General features: G+C 37.2%; 1 protein-coding gene across 3 annotated transcripts in view; it reads left to right on the top strand.

Moving 5' to 3' along the window:
* The window catches only part of ormdl1 (ORMDL sphingolipid biosynthesis regulator 1), a 46,644-nt gene that overhangs the window by 3,266 nt on the left and 26,907 nt on the right, over positions 1-16,471 (top strand). For 2 of the 3 annotated variants that reach the window (XM_061918570.1, XM_061918568.1), the window contains exons 2-3: positions 8,249-8,428; positions 14,130-14,281. In XM_061918570.1, the coding sequence (XP_061774554.1) occupies positions 8,255-8,428; positions 14,130-14,281 (326 nt within the window). In that variant the 5' untranslated portion in view covers positions 8,249-8,254. The remainder of the gene's footprint in view (positions 1-8,248; positions 8,429-14,129; positions 14,282-16,471) is intronic. The other variant, XM_061918569.1, reaches the window with a different exon arrangement.

The raw sequence follows: 16,471 nt of genomic DNA, 5'->3' as shown, positions 1-16,471 counted from the left end.
TTTTTTATAAACCACTGTAACATAGAAATGTTTGTCAACATTATTATGCTCCAGGAAAAAAAAAAATCTACATAAATGTTGATTTATGAAAGTAAGGCCTACATTTTCCAATTGCTCAATGGTTTATAATTATCAATCAAATCTTGGAGAATGATTAAGAGTACAAAAGCCCTTTAATTGATATATGTGTTAAAAACATTCAAAGTGATTTGGGTAGCCCTTTTTAGTCTTTTTCCCCCATTTTTTTTCATATGTTTTATTATTATTATTATCATTTGTTATATTTAATATTCTATCTGTATTTGCTTTTGTTTTCTTTCCTTGACCTTGAAAGTGCCTTGACTTCTGTGTAAATTAAGGACAAATGGTAGAAAATGGATGGATATAATTGTATGTTTGTTGTTCAATAAAAAAATAAAATAAAATAAAAGATTGTCACAATACATCGGAGCGGTGATGACCAAGAAGAACGCAGAGTTGGAATATAGTTACAACACTTTATGCACATATTTATATGCATATTTATATCATATTTACATATTTATATAATATGTAACTACAAGCTCCATTCACAGACAGAGTCCCATTGCTTTTATGAGCGGTCGAGCGAGTCAAAAGCCGGATTAAAAAAAAAGTTAATTTTTTAAAATTTATTTTTTTTATTTGTGGCGGCCGTAATTCTTTCGTGGCGGGCCGCCACAAATAAATGAATGTGTGGTAAACCGTGAGATGGATAAACTGACATTTAATGCCACTTTTATTTTTTCTAAAGAGTTGTTGTTGAAGATGGCAAAGAGGGAGAAGGGGGTGGCTTTACTATGAATTATTTCTTAAATCCAATAATGGTTCTCACATTCTTTATCAAAGTGTTTGTACTCACAACTTAATTATGCCTCATTTTGGGGAATTTTGCATTTCTACTCAACAAAAAAGCCCAGACTGAGTCATCAACAAGTTATATTCTCTGTTTGGACACTCAATACCGCAGAATGATATGAGTGTGAATGTTGTCTGTCTATCTGTGTTGGCCCTGCGATGAGGTGGCGACTTGTCCAGGGTGTACCCCGCCTTCCGCCCGACTGTAGCTGAGATAGGTGCCAGCGCCCCCCGCGACCCCAAAGGGGAATAAGCGGTAGAAAAGGGATGGATGGATGGATATGTGGGTAAACAGGCGAGTTTGTTACCTTAGATGGTATCTAAAAAGCGTACAAAAATTTGGGCTTAAGTTTTAACCGGAAGAAATTAGTCATATGAAAAGTGTGGAGTATGATAACGGATGCACCACTCTACTTGTTTGTAAAACACAGTTCAAGGAAAATGCTTTACATTTTTTGATTTTGGAGAGGACAGTTTGGGGCTGTTTGGATTTGAAATGCTTAGACTACGCAGCTTACAGTGGATATGTTTGTACTGCATGACGTCTACAAATTAGAACCAATGTGACCCATCAAGCAAATACACTGTTCAACAGGGGTGTCCAAATACAACTTTTTCACTTTTGATACATTACTGGTATTGGAGCCGTGACTGTTGGCTGATATTGATCGGATACGATATCAGCACAAATCATTTTTATTTTTAATATTTTTTTTGTTTAAAATGACTCAGAGTACAGTAGTAGGTATTGAAAATACTGACCTATTTATTACTAACTGTCTGGAATGGACTTATGCTGTCTTTAAGTTGTTTTTAATAGTTTTTTGTTGACACCTCTTACCCACAACATTCAAGTTAAAGGGGAAATGCACTTTTTTTATTTCGTTTTGCTTATTGTTCACAATCCTAATGAGCGACAAGTAGACCAAAGTTGTTTTCTAATTAAAAAAAATTGGCTCGTTCTTGTTGGCTTGCAGTGCAGCTAATCCAAGCAATCCATTGTGCCGCTAAATCACTTTAAATATGCATCCAAAAACCACCAACAATATTTCATTTACGTTCCGCAACCTGTACAATTACCAAGCTGTAGCGATAGTGTTATTGTAAGAGCGAACACAGCCAAACTCTTTTTCTAGCCTAGTAAGACATCGCCTTGCGACGGAATGCTATGGCAAGAGGTAAGTTAGCTTTGCAGCTGAATTGCTTTTGAGTTTTTATAATGCACAACGCAATGCGATAGGACACCAATCTGCACTGACTGAAAAACATGAACAATCATATTATAATATCTGAGTCTGTAAAGTTTTAGCCCACATTTCATGTTTGGGTTGTAAACAGCTAACTCAACAGTGTTTATAGTTGTAATAACAAGCATAGTGGGCTGTATGTATCATGATCAATATTACAGTGACTCAATCAATGAACAGTTGTCTGTTTGGTCGAGCTAGCCTGGGTGTTTTTTTTATGTGGACTTTGGGTAAGCATAAGCATGCCATTTATATTCGTAGAGTTTGGTACTCAGTGCCACATTTATGATAGCGATTCACGCGGACCTCACTCTCTCGGCATCCGTCTCCTCCGATGTTTCACTCACTGTTCGTGTTCGTTTCTATTAGCAGCAGTTCATCCTCTGTATATTCAGCTTCAAAAATATAAAGTTGTGAAATATCATTTGTCCAAAAATAGTAGTTTTCGTTATCTGTTACCAAGTCTGCTATGATTAAAACACACTTGCATTTGTTTCCGTAAGTAGGAAGACACATTTGTTGCCGAAAGTCGAACGTGTGCTGCTATGGAACGGGAAATAAATGCGCTGAGGAATTAAGTTATGGTATTGAATAATATTAACAAAATATGGTAAATATTGAGCGTACTACATATTGTTATGAATGTGTCTGTTACAACATTATTTATATACTTGCAGAGTGTATATAAAACGTTGATAGAGAGTTTTGAAGTTGTTTTAGAGGGCTTTGAAGTAGGACTGGGCAATATATCGATATACTCGAAATATCACGGGTTCGTCTCTCTGCGATATAGAAAATGACTATTTCGTTATATTCGAGTATACTTTCTCACGCAGTTGCTTTTAGCTATGGCATTACACTACAGGCTCTTCCCACTCTTTCTTGTCTCCTCACAGACAGCAAGCTCACCTTACATACGGCACATACGTATACGCCCTCGCAGAGCGGAGAAGTAGCAGCACGGCTAGCGTTAGCTGTGGTGCGAGTGGTAATACGAGAGAAAGAAGGTGAGAATCTGGTAAAAAATGAAGGAAGAATTAATTCCCAAGAAAAACAGCTGGGGGTCCATCGTCTGGCGGTAGTTTGGCTTCAAGTGGGAGTATGTCAAACAGACAACCGTAATTTGTCAAGTGTGGGGCAAAAGCGTTGCTACAAAAAGTAGCATTAATGCTAATATGTAGCATCATTTGAAAAGTCACCTGCTAGAGAATGAAGAGTGATTACTCAGCATGTCAACATCACGATTCGGTGCCACACGCCCACACCATCAAAATGCTGAGGCAAACATTTCCAGATCAACACCGTATGAAAAAATAGTCAACAACAAAAGGAGATAATGTCCGCAGTAACCTACTACATAGCGAAGGACAAACTCTATTTGATTTGCTATTATGCAGCTCATTTTTATTTGACAGTTATTAAAAAATCTTGTGTGACATCATGCACAAAAGTGCACTTTATTTGTTTTAAACTATTGTAGTGGCGTTCTGTAGAGAAAGTGCACTTCAAATTAGTGTTGTTTTGATATGTCATCTTAGTGACATCATGCACAAAAGTGCACTAATAGCTTGTTTTAAAATGTCTCTGACCATCTTGCACTTTGTGTTTTGAAATGACATGAACGTTTGTGTCACTGCTTAATAACTGTTTAATAAATACAGTTTTGGTCAGTTTTGACTTAGTCGTGATTTCCTTCTCTGCATGAAAGTTTAAAATGAGCGTATATTAATGCGGTATGAACAAGAATGTTTTAGCGGTTTAGCTCGGTTGGTAGAGCGGCCGTGCAACTTGAGGGTTGCAGGTTCGATTCCCGCTTCCGCCATCCTAGTCGCTGCCGTTGTGTCCTTGGGCAAGACACTTTACCCACCTGCTCCCAGTGCCGCCCACACTGGTTTGAATGTAACTTAAATATTGGGTTTCACTATGTAAAGCGCTTTGAGTCACGAGAGAAAAAGCACTATATAAATATAATTCACTTCACTAATTCACTTCACTTTAATATAGACACATAGAATCATCATACTGCTGTGATTATATGTATCAAGTGTTAATTCAAGGCTAAGGCAAAATATCAAGATATATATCATGTATCGCGATATGACCTAAAAATATCGAGATATTAAAAAAAGGCCATATCACCCAGCCCTACTTTGAACGCTACAATTGTGATTCCCATTAGCCGCATATTGCAAGCATTTTTTATTCATCCTTAGATCCAAGGGCGTAGAATTGGGTAGGGACGCTAGTGACACGTCCCTACCAATATCCACCCGCTACTGTGTAGTCGCTATCAAGAAGTGAGAAACCATGGATAACAAGGGGTTTAGTAAAAGCCTGTAAAAAAAAAAAAGGCTTTACAAGGAATTTATTAAGAATCGAACAAAGCAAAATGAGGACAAATATAAAAAGTATAAAAACAGATTGACATGTATCATGAGGCTGCAACAAAAAAACTATTATGAACAATTGCAGTATAAACATAAAAATAACATAATTGAAACCTGGCATGTGCTTAATACTATGATTAAAAAATCTAGCAATAAGGATTTTACAGCATATCTGGTAAAAGATGACAGTGAAGTGATATAATTCACTTCACTTGGGACGGCGTGGCGCAGTGGAAGAGTGGCCGTGTGCAACCCGAGGGTCCCGGGTTCAAATCCCACCTAGTACCAACCTCGTCACGTCCGTTGTGTCCTGAGCAAGACACTTCACCCTTGCTCCTGATGGGTGCTGGTTGGCGCCTTGCATGGCAGCTCCCTCCATCAGTGTGTGAATATGTGTGCGAATGGGTAAATGTGGAAGTAGTGTCAAAGCGCTTTGAGTACCTTGAAGGTAGAAAAGCGCTATACAAGCACAACCCATTTATTTATTTATTTAACTCAATTATTGAAAATATAGAAGAAATAGCTGAGGAATTTAATATGTTTTTTGTGAATGTTGGCCCAAATTTGGCAAAAAATATTAATTTAAAAATGAAGCATGAGAAAAAGTTAATGCCTGTATCTCACATAAACAATTCAATGTTTCTTGGTGGAGTTTGTGAAAGTGATGTGTCAGAAGTGGTCAGAAAGTTTTAAAATAAAAAATCTGTCAATGGTAACAAGGTGGATATGTCACTTGTTAAAGAAGTGATGGATTGTGTCCTGAAGCCGTTTACTTATATATGTAATAAATCTTTATCAACTGGAATTTTTCCTGACAAAATGAAAATCGCAAAAGTTATTCCAATTTATAAAAATTGTGATAAACATATGGTCTCAAATTACAGACCTGTGTCCTTACTACCTCAATTTGCAAAAATTCTTGAAAAATTATTTGTATATAGACTTGGTAAACATGAGCTATTGAATGAGCATTAGTATGGCTTCAGGAGTAATCAATCTACATCCCTCGCAGTGATGGACTTTGTAGAAAAACATAGCTACAGCAATAGAAAAAAAGCAACACACCGTTGGAGTATTTATTGACTTATGTAAAGCTTTTGACACGATCGATCATTCCTTACTTCTGCAGAAATTGGAAAAATATGGCATAAGAGGTGTTTCACAACAGTGGTTAAGTAGTTATTTAAGTAACGGATCTCAATATGTGGAAATTAATAAGATTAAATCACAGCCAAGAAGAGTAACTTGTGAGGTTCCACAAGGCTCGGTATTGGGACCTAAGTTATTCATACTCTACCTAAATGATATTTGTTCAGTATGTAATAAATTAAAATGTATTATTTTTGCCGATGATACAATGGTATATTGTTCAGGAGAAGACTTGAAGGAAGTGTTGAGGATACTAGAGGTTGAGTTAATTCAGCTAAAAAAAATGGTTTGATAATAATAAGTTATCATTAAATGATAAGAAAACTATATTTATGGTGTTTAGTGGTGCAAGGACAAATTGTGAAGCAAAATTAAAATTAAATCAAGTGGAAATTGATAGAGTATATGAAACTAAATTCTTGGGAATAATAATTGATCATAAACTGTGTTGGAAACCGCATATTGAATATATAAAGGGAAAAATATCCAAATCTATTGCTATTCTTTATAAAGTAAGACACATGCTGAATAAGACATGCCTGCATATGTTGTATTATTCTTTTAACTGTGTTGGAAACCGCATATTGAATATATAAAGGGAAAAATATCCAAATCTATTGCTATTCTTTATAAAGTAAGACACGTGCTGAATAAGACATGCCTGCATATGTTGTATTATTCTTTTATTTTTGCATATTTAACGTATTGTGTTTAAATTTGGGGAAATGTTTATAAAACAAACATAGACCCAATAATAATATTTCAAAAAAGGGTCATTAGAATAATACACAAAGCCTGCTACTAACATACCAATCCATTATTTATGAGTTCAAATGTATTAAAATTTTCAGACATTGGGCTTCACGGTGGAAGAGGGGTTAGTGCGTCTGCCTCACAATACGAAGGTCCTGCAGTCCTGGGTTCAAATCCGGGCTCGGGATCTTTCTGTGTGGAGTTTGCATGTTCTCCGCGTGAACGCGTGGGTTCCCTCCGGGTACTCCGGCTTCCTCCCACCTCCAAAGACATGCACCTGGGGATAGGTAGATTGGCAACACTAAAATTTGGCCCTAGTGTGTGAATGTGAGTGTGAATGTTGTCTGTCTATCTGTGTTGGCCCTGCGATGAGGTGGCGACTTGTCCAGGGTGTACCCCGCCTTCCGCCCGATTGTAGCTGAGATAGGCGCCAGCGCCCCCCGCGACCCCGTAAGGGAGAAAGCGGTAGAAAATGGATGGATGGATGATTTTTTTAAAAACAATGGAAATTATGTTTCGAGTAAAGAACAACAGCCTTCCAGCTTGTATTCTCAGGCTATTTCATTTAAGAGGAGAAAACTATAATTTACGGGGATATCGATTTTTGAAATAGGTAAAGTGAGAACAAATATAAAATACAAATGTATTACAGTTTTAGGAGTTAAATGGTGGAACAAGCTCAGTGATGAGCTGAAGACATGCACTTCTTTTGTAAGGTTTAAGAAAACATTGAAAGGTGAAATAATTGAAAATTATAAAATATAGTAACAATTACTTTCATCCCATTAATTTTTTTATTTTTTTTTTTACGTTGATGTTCCAAGCAATCTAATCTTCAGTGAAGGTATAGGATAGGCAAATATAAGCTTTGGCTTCAGCCTATTCCTTTTTTGGTCATTCTGTCTCTTTTCTTATGTGTGTAAATGTGCATAATTGTATACACATAACATGTACTTTAAAACTGATCACACGAAATGGTTGATATATTTGATTGATCATATGACCGAAATAAACTTATTTCATTCATTCAGTTCATTTATGTTTATTTACAATGTTTTATTGCATGAATGTATTTCTGATGTTGTTGATGGACAGTAGGCTATGTTAATTGACAGTATGATGCACAGTTTCACTACAGCCCTACACTAAAGAGTAAAGATGAGAACTCTTCCAAGTTGTCTCCTTTGCTTTCATTTTAGTTGCTTTACCCTATAACATCTGCATGACGTGAAATTATGATTGCTAATGTAAAAAAAAAAAAGTAAACTTTCAGAGTGCTGCCTTGGAGCACTTTTGTGTCCCCACCAATCTCAAAATCAAACCTCCTCCCTTGCTTAGATCCTAAAAAAAAAGACTTGTGTGTTCTTGTCTCTCAAAATGATTGTGAACGATATGCAAAATTCCAAAATACTGCGGTTCCCCTATAAGCTCAGGAAGTTTTATTATGCTTAAATACTTTAGACGCTTCGCATCTGTAAATAATATGCAACTATAAATATTTGATACTTGTTTGTATTAAAAACGCGGTATTGTTCACTCAAGGAAACTTATTACATATGTCTAGCTTGTGTACTTGCTTGTGCTTAGCTTTTTTTTAGCTGTTAGCTCCTGTATTAACCTATAGTCTACCATTTTCACATTTTTGAATGACTTTAGTAAAATACAAGAAAATACCAACCTTGTGTACTTATAGGAAAAGAGTTACCACACTGAGTACTCCTTGAATTGGAATCTATAGTAAATATTTTACATAGCAGCTGATCAAATCTTATTAATAATTATTATCATTAATTATTACAGAAGAAACTATAAAAGTACAATGTTTTTTGTTGACAGAACAGAATGAATGTGGGTGTGGCACACAGTGAGGTGAACCCCAACACCCGGGTCATGAACAGTCGAGGGATCTGGCTGACCTATGCGCTCGGTGTTGGAATACTTCACATTGTGCTCTTGAGCATACCATTCTTCAGTGTACCAGTGGTGTGGACTCTCACTAATGTCATCCACAACTTTGTAAGTATCAGACTTGTATGTTGCCTTGCTTCTCACTTTTTTAAAACCACCTCAATGGCCTTTTCTTGCTATAAGCAAAAACAACTGACTCTTTTTTTGATCTAACTAACATCTGTTTAAATATATACAGTATACAAATTGCAAAGGCAATCAAGCTTCGTGTTGCATGCACTTATAATCTGCAGGTGCTCAGCCAAATGCCTCAGGAGAAGTTTGACCTTTGTCGCTGTCCTTGTTTTAGCCTGATAATATCGGAACTTCAAATACCTGTAGACAAAACCGGCTTTTCAGATAAGCTTATTTTGCATTGCACGAATGACAAAAACTAAGTAACAAAAGTTAACAAGAACTGGTGCAAATATTCCACACACAACAGTATTTTATTTTTTCAGCCCTGTATGAATAATTCTCCAAAAAGCGACAATTTTATTACATTTTGCTCCTCTAGAGACTGATATGCGTATATATTGTGTAAACAGGTACTGCATACCAGCACAAATAAGAACAATCAATACCAACCACTCAAGGAAAAAAACAAAATTGGTGATTTAGACCAGTAGCCACTATATGTATGGTTGGCAACCATTTTGATTGTGATTGAGTAGTTGACCAAAATGATTGACCAATACTCCTAAAGGATTGGTCAAAAGCTCCTCACATGGCTACAGGGGGCCATGTTTGCTACCAACTTTGAAACCGATTTGGCAATACTCTCTCTGTACACAGCTCTGGGCTATCTACTATATGTTGTGTAACTAGAAAGTAGCTTTTTTCTCAAAGTTGAATATGTCATGTTGCGACCTACCTCGTGTTTGTACTGTAAGTATTGTGCTTATACCACACCCGCTGCCAATCATCTTAGTTGTTTTTCATTGCTAAATCTGGAAGTGTTGAAATCACCATGTAAAATTGCTAAGACTATTCCGTCCATGACACATGCAATATAAATTAACATCAAGCTAGCACATTTTAGAAGAGTGGAGCCTAACTTTGACTTTGAGCATTTTTACCAAGCATACTTGCTTACTTGGTGTTGAAAAATGATAAATGGGTTGTACTTGTATAGCGCTTTTCTACCTTTAAGGTACTCAAAGCGCTTTGACACTACTTCCACATTTACCCATTCACACACACACATTCACACACTGATGGAGGGAGCTGCCATACAAGGCACTAACCAGAACCCATCAGGAGCAAGGGTGAAGTGTCTTGCTCAAGGACACAACGGACGTGACGAGGTTGGTACTAGGTGGGGATTGAACCAGGGACCCTCGGGTTGCCCACGGCCACTCTTCCACTGCGCCACGCCGTCCCTAACTATGCAAAGCGAAAGCCATTTATCAACAACATCCAGAAACGCAACCGGCTTCTCTGGGCTCGAGATCATCTAAGATGGATTGATGCAAAGTGGAAATGGTGGCTGACCTGAGTGCTGCTTGAGTGACATGCAACAAAGGTATCGATATATGGCACCCTTTAGTTTTTCATTTATTTATTTACAGACGTGATAGTTTTAAAACAGTTTTGTTCCTTTTGTTAATATTAGAGTCAGTTCTATAAAAAGGGAATCCCTAAATGCAACTAAAATATACATCAACATATCCATCCATCCATTTCCTACTGCTTGTCCGTGTCGAGGTCGCGGGGGGTGGTGGAGCCTGTCTCAGCTGCATTCAGACATCAACATACAGTATACAAAATAGAGTACAATACAATCACCAAAAAATGTATCCAAATGTACTCACCCAAAATCCATTTATAATTACCTACCAACAGGTTTACATTTACAGAGAATGAAGCTTTTAATCCAAGTACAACCTAATCCGCCCAATCGGTTTCAACATCTTATTATTCAAATTAGATTTTAGGGTGGCACTGACATAATTCGGAACCCTTCACTATGGGTAATAGAAATAGCCAGTGCCTCCAGAATTTCGAAATGAAATGATCATCCCAATTCACACAAATTCAAAAAATCATTGCAATGTTGTCCAGAGCCCGCAACTTCCCCACACATTTTGGCCAATCGGTGTGATTTTGGCCATTTAAATTTGTCTCTGAGCGGCACTCAAACGTGCACGCCAACTGTCTAATTAAAACTTAGGTTTGTTTCTTGTGTAGACAAAGCAGAAACAGTAATATGTAACAATACATTAACTCTTTATTGCTCAAACAGCACAACAGGTATTAATTCCTTCCTCAGACCACAAGGCTTTCTTGATAATGTAGTATATAAATATGCATTACTTAGTTTACATGTATTTATAGATGCATCTAAAATTAATTTATCCAAGGTGATAACATTATTAAGATTCTTATTTACAATGGCAACTTAGCAAAGAAGCAGCATTTACATGTCAGAGATGTTGAAGTGTGATGATGATTTCTAATCTCTCATTTGCCAATAAACATTTGCGCTACAGATCACTCTCAACAGTTCACAAATGTCCTTGACATGTGGGGTTAAATGTGTTCACATATAAATACTGTATTTTTCAGACTATAAGTCACAGTTTTTTTCACAGTTTGCGACTTATACTCAGGAGTGACTTATGTGTGAAATTATTAACACATTACCATAAAATATCAAATAATATTATTTAGGTCATTCATGTAAGAGACTAGAAGTATAAGATCTCATCGGATTTAGCGATTAGGAGTTACAGATTGTTTGGTAAACGTATACGTAAACGCATGTTCTATATGTTATAGTTATTTGATTGACTCTTACCATAATATTTTACGTTAAAATACCAGGCACCTTCTCAGTTGGTTATTTATGCGTCATATAACGTACACTTATTCAGCCTGTTGTTCACTATTCTTTATTTATTTTAAATTGCCATTAAAATGTCTATTCTTTGTGTTGGGTTTTATCAAATAAATTTCCCCAAAAAGTGCGACTTGTACTCCAGTGCGACTTATATATGTTTTTCCCTTCTTCATTTTGCATTTTCGGCAGGTGCAACTTATACTCCGGAGCGACTTATACGATACATATTTAAGATGGACAAACACTTTTCAAGTATAAAACATTCACAGAGAATGTCAGCAACTTGTAAACGACAGAGCAGACAGCGGAAAATTAAGAAATCTTTGGTAATGTTTCTTTTTGTAATTATTATTAATTATTCCTAGGGCTGGGCTGATAGACACATAATCTATATCAATATTAAGTACATTTGATAAAACATTCGATATGTATTAATACTTTTTTGGTCAGAAGAAACCAGAATTTCTGACGCAAGATTTGTTTCATTAAGTCACTCGCGCTTTGGGAACCCAGCAAACAGGAAACAGAAAGTGTCCCTGAGCAATGGGAGGAACATGCTAACAGCCAATCACATTGATTGATTGAAACTTTTATTAGTAGATTGCACAGTTCAGTACATATCCCGTACAGTTGACCACCAAATGGTAACACCCAAATACGTTTTTCAACTTGTTTAAGTCGGGGTGCACGTTAATCAATTCATAACAGTATCGACTACCAAGTTTGGTTGCATCGTCTTTCTGTCTTGCTGTGAATTTACTGCATGGAGTGAGAAGAGAAATTGTGATAACTTGGTATATCAACTCAAAAACTGATTTTTGTCTTTTGATTTGTTGGTTTTAATGCAAACGTTGCAGCAGCCTCCTGACACTTCCAATGTGTCCGTTTAATTAGTAGCTTCCCAAACTACTCTGTGTAGTGTTCAATAGCTTATACACTACTGCCATCTATAGTCTCAAATCTGTAACTACCTTTAATTATTTTATAACCTTAGCCACGCTCATCCTACTTGGCTACCACGTAACACACCCTCTCTACTGATAAATAGCACCCTCGGTAAATTGGAAACTGTTTTACTGTATTTATTGGCAGGCATAAATAAGTCATAAAAAGTATAAATATTATCGGTATTGATCAATATAAAAAACATATACTGTGTGATATAGTTTTCAGCCATAACACCCAGTCCTCACTTTTACTATTGTTAGTTTAATTAGTTAAAACAGTACAGTAATTTGAGAATGAGCTCTGAGTATGTGCTTTGACTTCCATGTAGTGTCTAGTGCAGAGTTACTCAACTACATAATGAAGAGGGTCACAGTTTCAAGAGCACAAGGGCCGGACATCCATTTGTGGATGTTTCGTCAGAAAGTGCCTCAGCAGGTGATAATCATTTGAGACTGTGTTTACTTAATTGCAAAGTAAACACATCGGCTTCCACACTGCTCTGTCAATAAATTTATTATTCTGCCCTCACTACTCGTTTCCAGCATGTGTAGCAAGTTAAAAGCATGAAGTAACAGAAGCTCGCAAAGTTTTGTTTATAATTGATGTTCCTTCTTTTGCATTGTTGTCCTTTCTTAGTTCTATTTCTTTTCACTTCCTTATTTTAGGTTTGTAAGACTGAAAATATAAACATTACAAAAGTACAATGTCTATTTTGTGTTTTACATAAATAATAAAGAAGTGTTAGTGGTAATATATTCACACAATAAACTACAAATGTTTACACGTATAAAAATTACACAACATCCACACACCAAACATTGCGCACACTGTATGTGACTTTTCACAATTAAACCTAAGGTGTAGCATTGTCACCCTCTACTGAGCAAATTATAGCACTACACGTATTAAACAAGGTTTGATCGTTCCCCTTAGACAAAATACCAATAGGACTACGAATACAAAAGACATCATGAAGTCAGCAATTTCGATACATAAACTTAATATCTTGCCCTGTGTTGAGGTGGCGACTTGTCCAGGGTGTACCCCGCCTTACGCCCGATTGTAACTGAGATCGGCTCCAGAATAAGAATAAGTGATAGGAAATGGATGGGTGGATGGATCTTTTAAAACAGATTTTTCTGAACTACAACATTGATACTTTTCATACATTTTTTCATACTTAAACTGCCACAACTGTCTTTATGCACAATATGAACTTACAAAGAGCTGACCAAGATTTGTGATGAAGCTTACACACTGGGATTTTCTACCGTTGTTGCTGTTTGTCTGGATCTACGTGTCTGTCACTTAAAAGGTCCGCCAGATAGCAATGACTCGAGCACTTGCTCGGGGTAAAACATTCATACTTTGTTGTCGAGTCGTCGGTAAAAGTCAATTTTTTTTTTTGATTTATTTAGTTAAAGGGGAACATTATCACCAGACCTATGTAAGCGTCAATATATACCTTGATGTTGCAGAAAAAAGACCATATATTTTTTTAACTGATTTCCGAACGTTGTGACGTCATCGGAGCGATGACGTCACAACGTGACGACACATAGGTAGTCAATCCGCCATTTTCTCAAACACATTACAAACACCCAAGTCAAATCAGCTCTGTTATTTTCCGTTTTTTCGACTGTTTTCCGTACCTTGGAGACATCATGCCTCGTCGGTGTGTCGTCGGAGGGTGTAACAACACGATCAGGGACGGATTCAAGTTGACTTACGTGGAGTGTGCATCGATTAGCACGGCATGCTAATCAATGCTAACATTCTATTTATGCTAGCTGTATGTACATTTGTGGCTATATTTACATCCGGCCTTTCCGTCCACCCACATTTAATGCCAAACAAACACTTACCAATCGACGGATTTAAGTTGCTCCAGTGTCACAAGATGCGAAGGTCCCGATCGTTTGGTCTGCACATTTTACCGGCGATGCTGATTTTATACTGACTGACTTTACGTCTCTTTAGGGAATGTACGTGTTTATGCATGCAGTGAAAGGAACGCCCTTTGAGACCCCTGACCAGGGAAAGGCAAGACTTCTTACACACTGGGAACAGCTCGATTATGGCTTGCAGTTCACGTCTTCTAGAAAATTCTTCACCATTTCCCCAATAATTCTGTGAGTACTGATCATTCCTTGTGAATGCTTATATGTTTAGGGCAACTATCTCAGCCAAAATCATGGGCTGAAATGTTCGGGTGTGACTCGAGTTGCGCAATATAAACAACATAAATTTGGCCTACAGTCTATTGGGATAATGCATACACATTCCAGTTGCGTCTCGCAAAATTGAGAGCAACAAGCGGCAACAAACGTGTTAATGCTCATCTGATTTGAAGCTGAAATATTGACACAACAGCTATTTTGTCATCATATATTTTTTCCTCTGAATTGGAGGAGGCGTGGGGTTACATAAACAAACAAAGCCAGGATGACTAAAACACATGTCAAAACACATTAGGGTGAGAAGGGCCGATGCGCTCACTCGCACCGCCATCTTACAAATCTCCTTTACTAAATACTAGTACTGATAACTAGTACTATACAATAAAAATGGTAACTTACACATTTGAACCGATACGGTAGCAATTCCCGGTTTTGATATTGATACTCAAAGGTACATAATTTTAATTTAATTACTTTAATGTGTGTTTCTGTGGTAATAAATATTAAATTGTTGAATTACACAATATAATTTTGTTTAACTATTCACTACCAGCTGAGGTTTTTGTTTTTTTACCTCCATCGTCACTGGCATTTATTTGAGTGACAGAGATGTTCGCAAAATCAGAATTGTTAAATCTTGTGTTTCTTCTTCGCTTCAAAACAGGGAAAAATATTTCTCCCTCTGTGCATCTCTCTTAACACCTGAGTGTGTTTATTTGACAGTGCAGTTAACTAAGGGTGTAACCGTACGTGTATTTGTATTGAACAGTTTCGGTACGGGGGTTTGGTTCGAAACGGTGGTGTATCGAACGAGTTTCCAAACGGAGGTATTAATTAGCGCACCGCAGGTAGGACAAAAGTAGTTGTGTAAACAATGCACACACTTCGGCTTTGCAGTGCGATACAACAATGGAGGACGAGAGGTGGACAAAGCGAAAGCGGTTTGCCGACATTGTTCAGCAGCAGTAGGGTATGCGTGTGGCAACACGTCAAACTAGGGATGGGCGATATGGCCTTTTTTTAAATATCTCAATATTTTTAGGCCATATCGCGATATGCGATACATATCTCGATATTTTGCCTAAGCCTTGAATTAACACTTGATACATATAATCACAGCAGTATGATGATTCTATGTGTCTAATTTAAAACATTCTTGTTCATACTGCATTAATATATGCTCATTTTAAACTTTCATGCAGAGAGGGAAATCCCAACTATGTCAATGGACCAAAACTGTATTTATTAAACACTTATTAAGCAGTGGCACAAACAATTATGTCATTTTCAAAACCGAAAGTGCGAGATTGTCAGAGACATTTTAAAACAAGCTATTAGTGCACTTCTGTGCATGATGTTACTAAGATGTCATATCATAACACTAAATTAAAGTGCACTTTTTGTACAGAATGCCATACAATAGTTTTAAACAAATAAAATGCACTTTTGTGCATGATGTCACACAAGATATTTCAATAAGTGTCACATAAAATAATGTCCGACGCTGTTTATGTGGAAATAGTTGCTTCGGCATTTTGTTGGTGTGGCACCGAACAGAGATGTTGACATGCACAGTTTGAAGCAGTCTTCATTCTCTAGTGCAGGGGTAGGGAACCAATGGCTCTAGAGCCAGATGTGGCTCTTTTGATGACTGCATCTGGCTCTCGGATAAATCTGAGCTGACATTCCTTAACACGATAAGTAATGAATAATTCCACTTGTAATCACAGTGTTAAAAAATAACTTTCAAAATATAAAACATTGTCATGCTTTTTTATGTTCAAGAAGTTGCGTTAATGGTAAGTAGTAATTTATTTATTATTGGATAGTGTGGGGCTTGCCCTCCTGGGGGTTCTTCAGACCACCAAGCACCGACATAAAAGCCCTTTTCAGGGTTACATTATTGTTTTATTTTTCAATAAGTCTCTCAGTTGCTTCCCAGCAATTGTATTTTTCTCTCTCGCTCGCGCTCTGGCTACAGCCTCCACCCCGTCTCTCCTCCTGGCTGCTGCTTATAACAGATCGACAGGTGATTAGATAACAAGGCCCAGATGGGCCATCTACACACCTGTCACTGATTTCGAGGCCGGTCCTGGGACACCCAAGTTTGCTGCAGGCCCACAGGCCACGCCCCACCACATT

The sequence above is a fragment of the Nerophis ophidion genome, linkage group LG13 (assembly GCF_033978795.1).
Source record: "Nerophis ophidion isolate RoL-2023_Sa linkage group LG13, RoL_Noph_v1.0, whole genome shotgun sequence".
Classification (NCBI taxonomy): Eukaryota; Metazoa; Chordata; class Actinopteri; order Syngnathiformes; family Syngnathidae; genus Nerophis; species Nerophis ophidion.
This window is presented reverse-complemented; position numbering and strand designations above follow the sequence as displayed.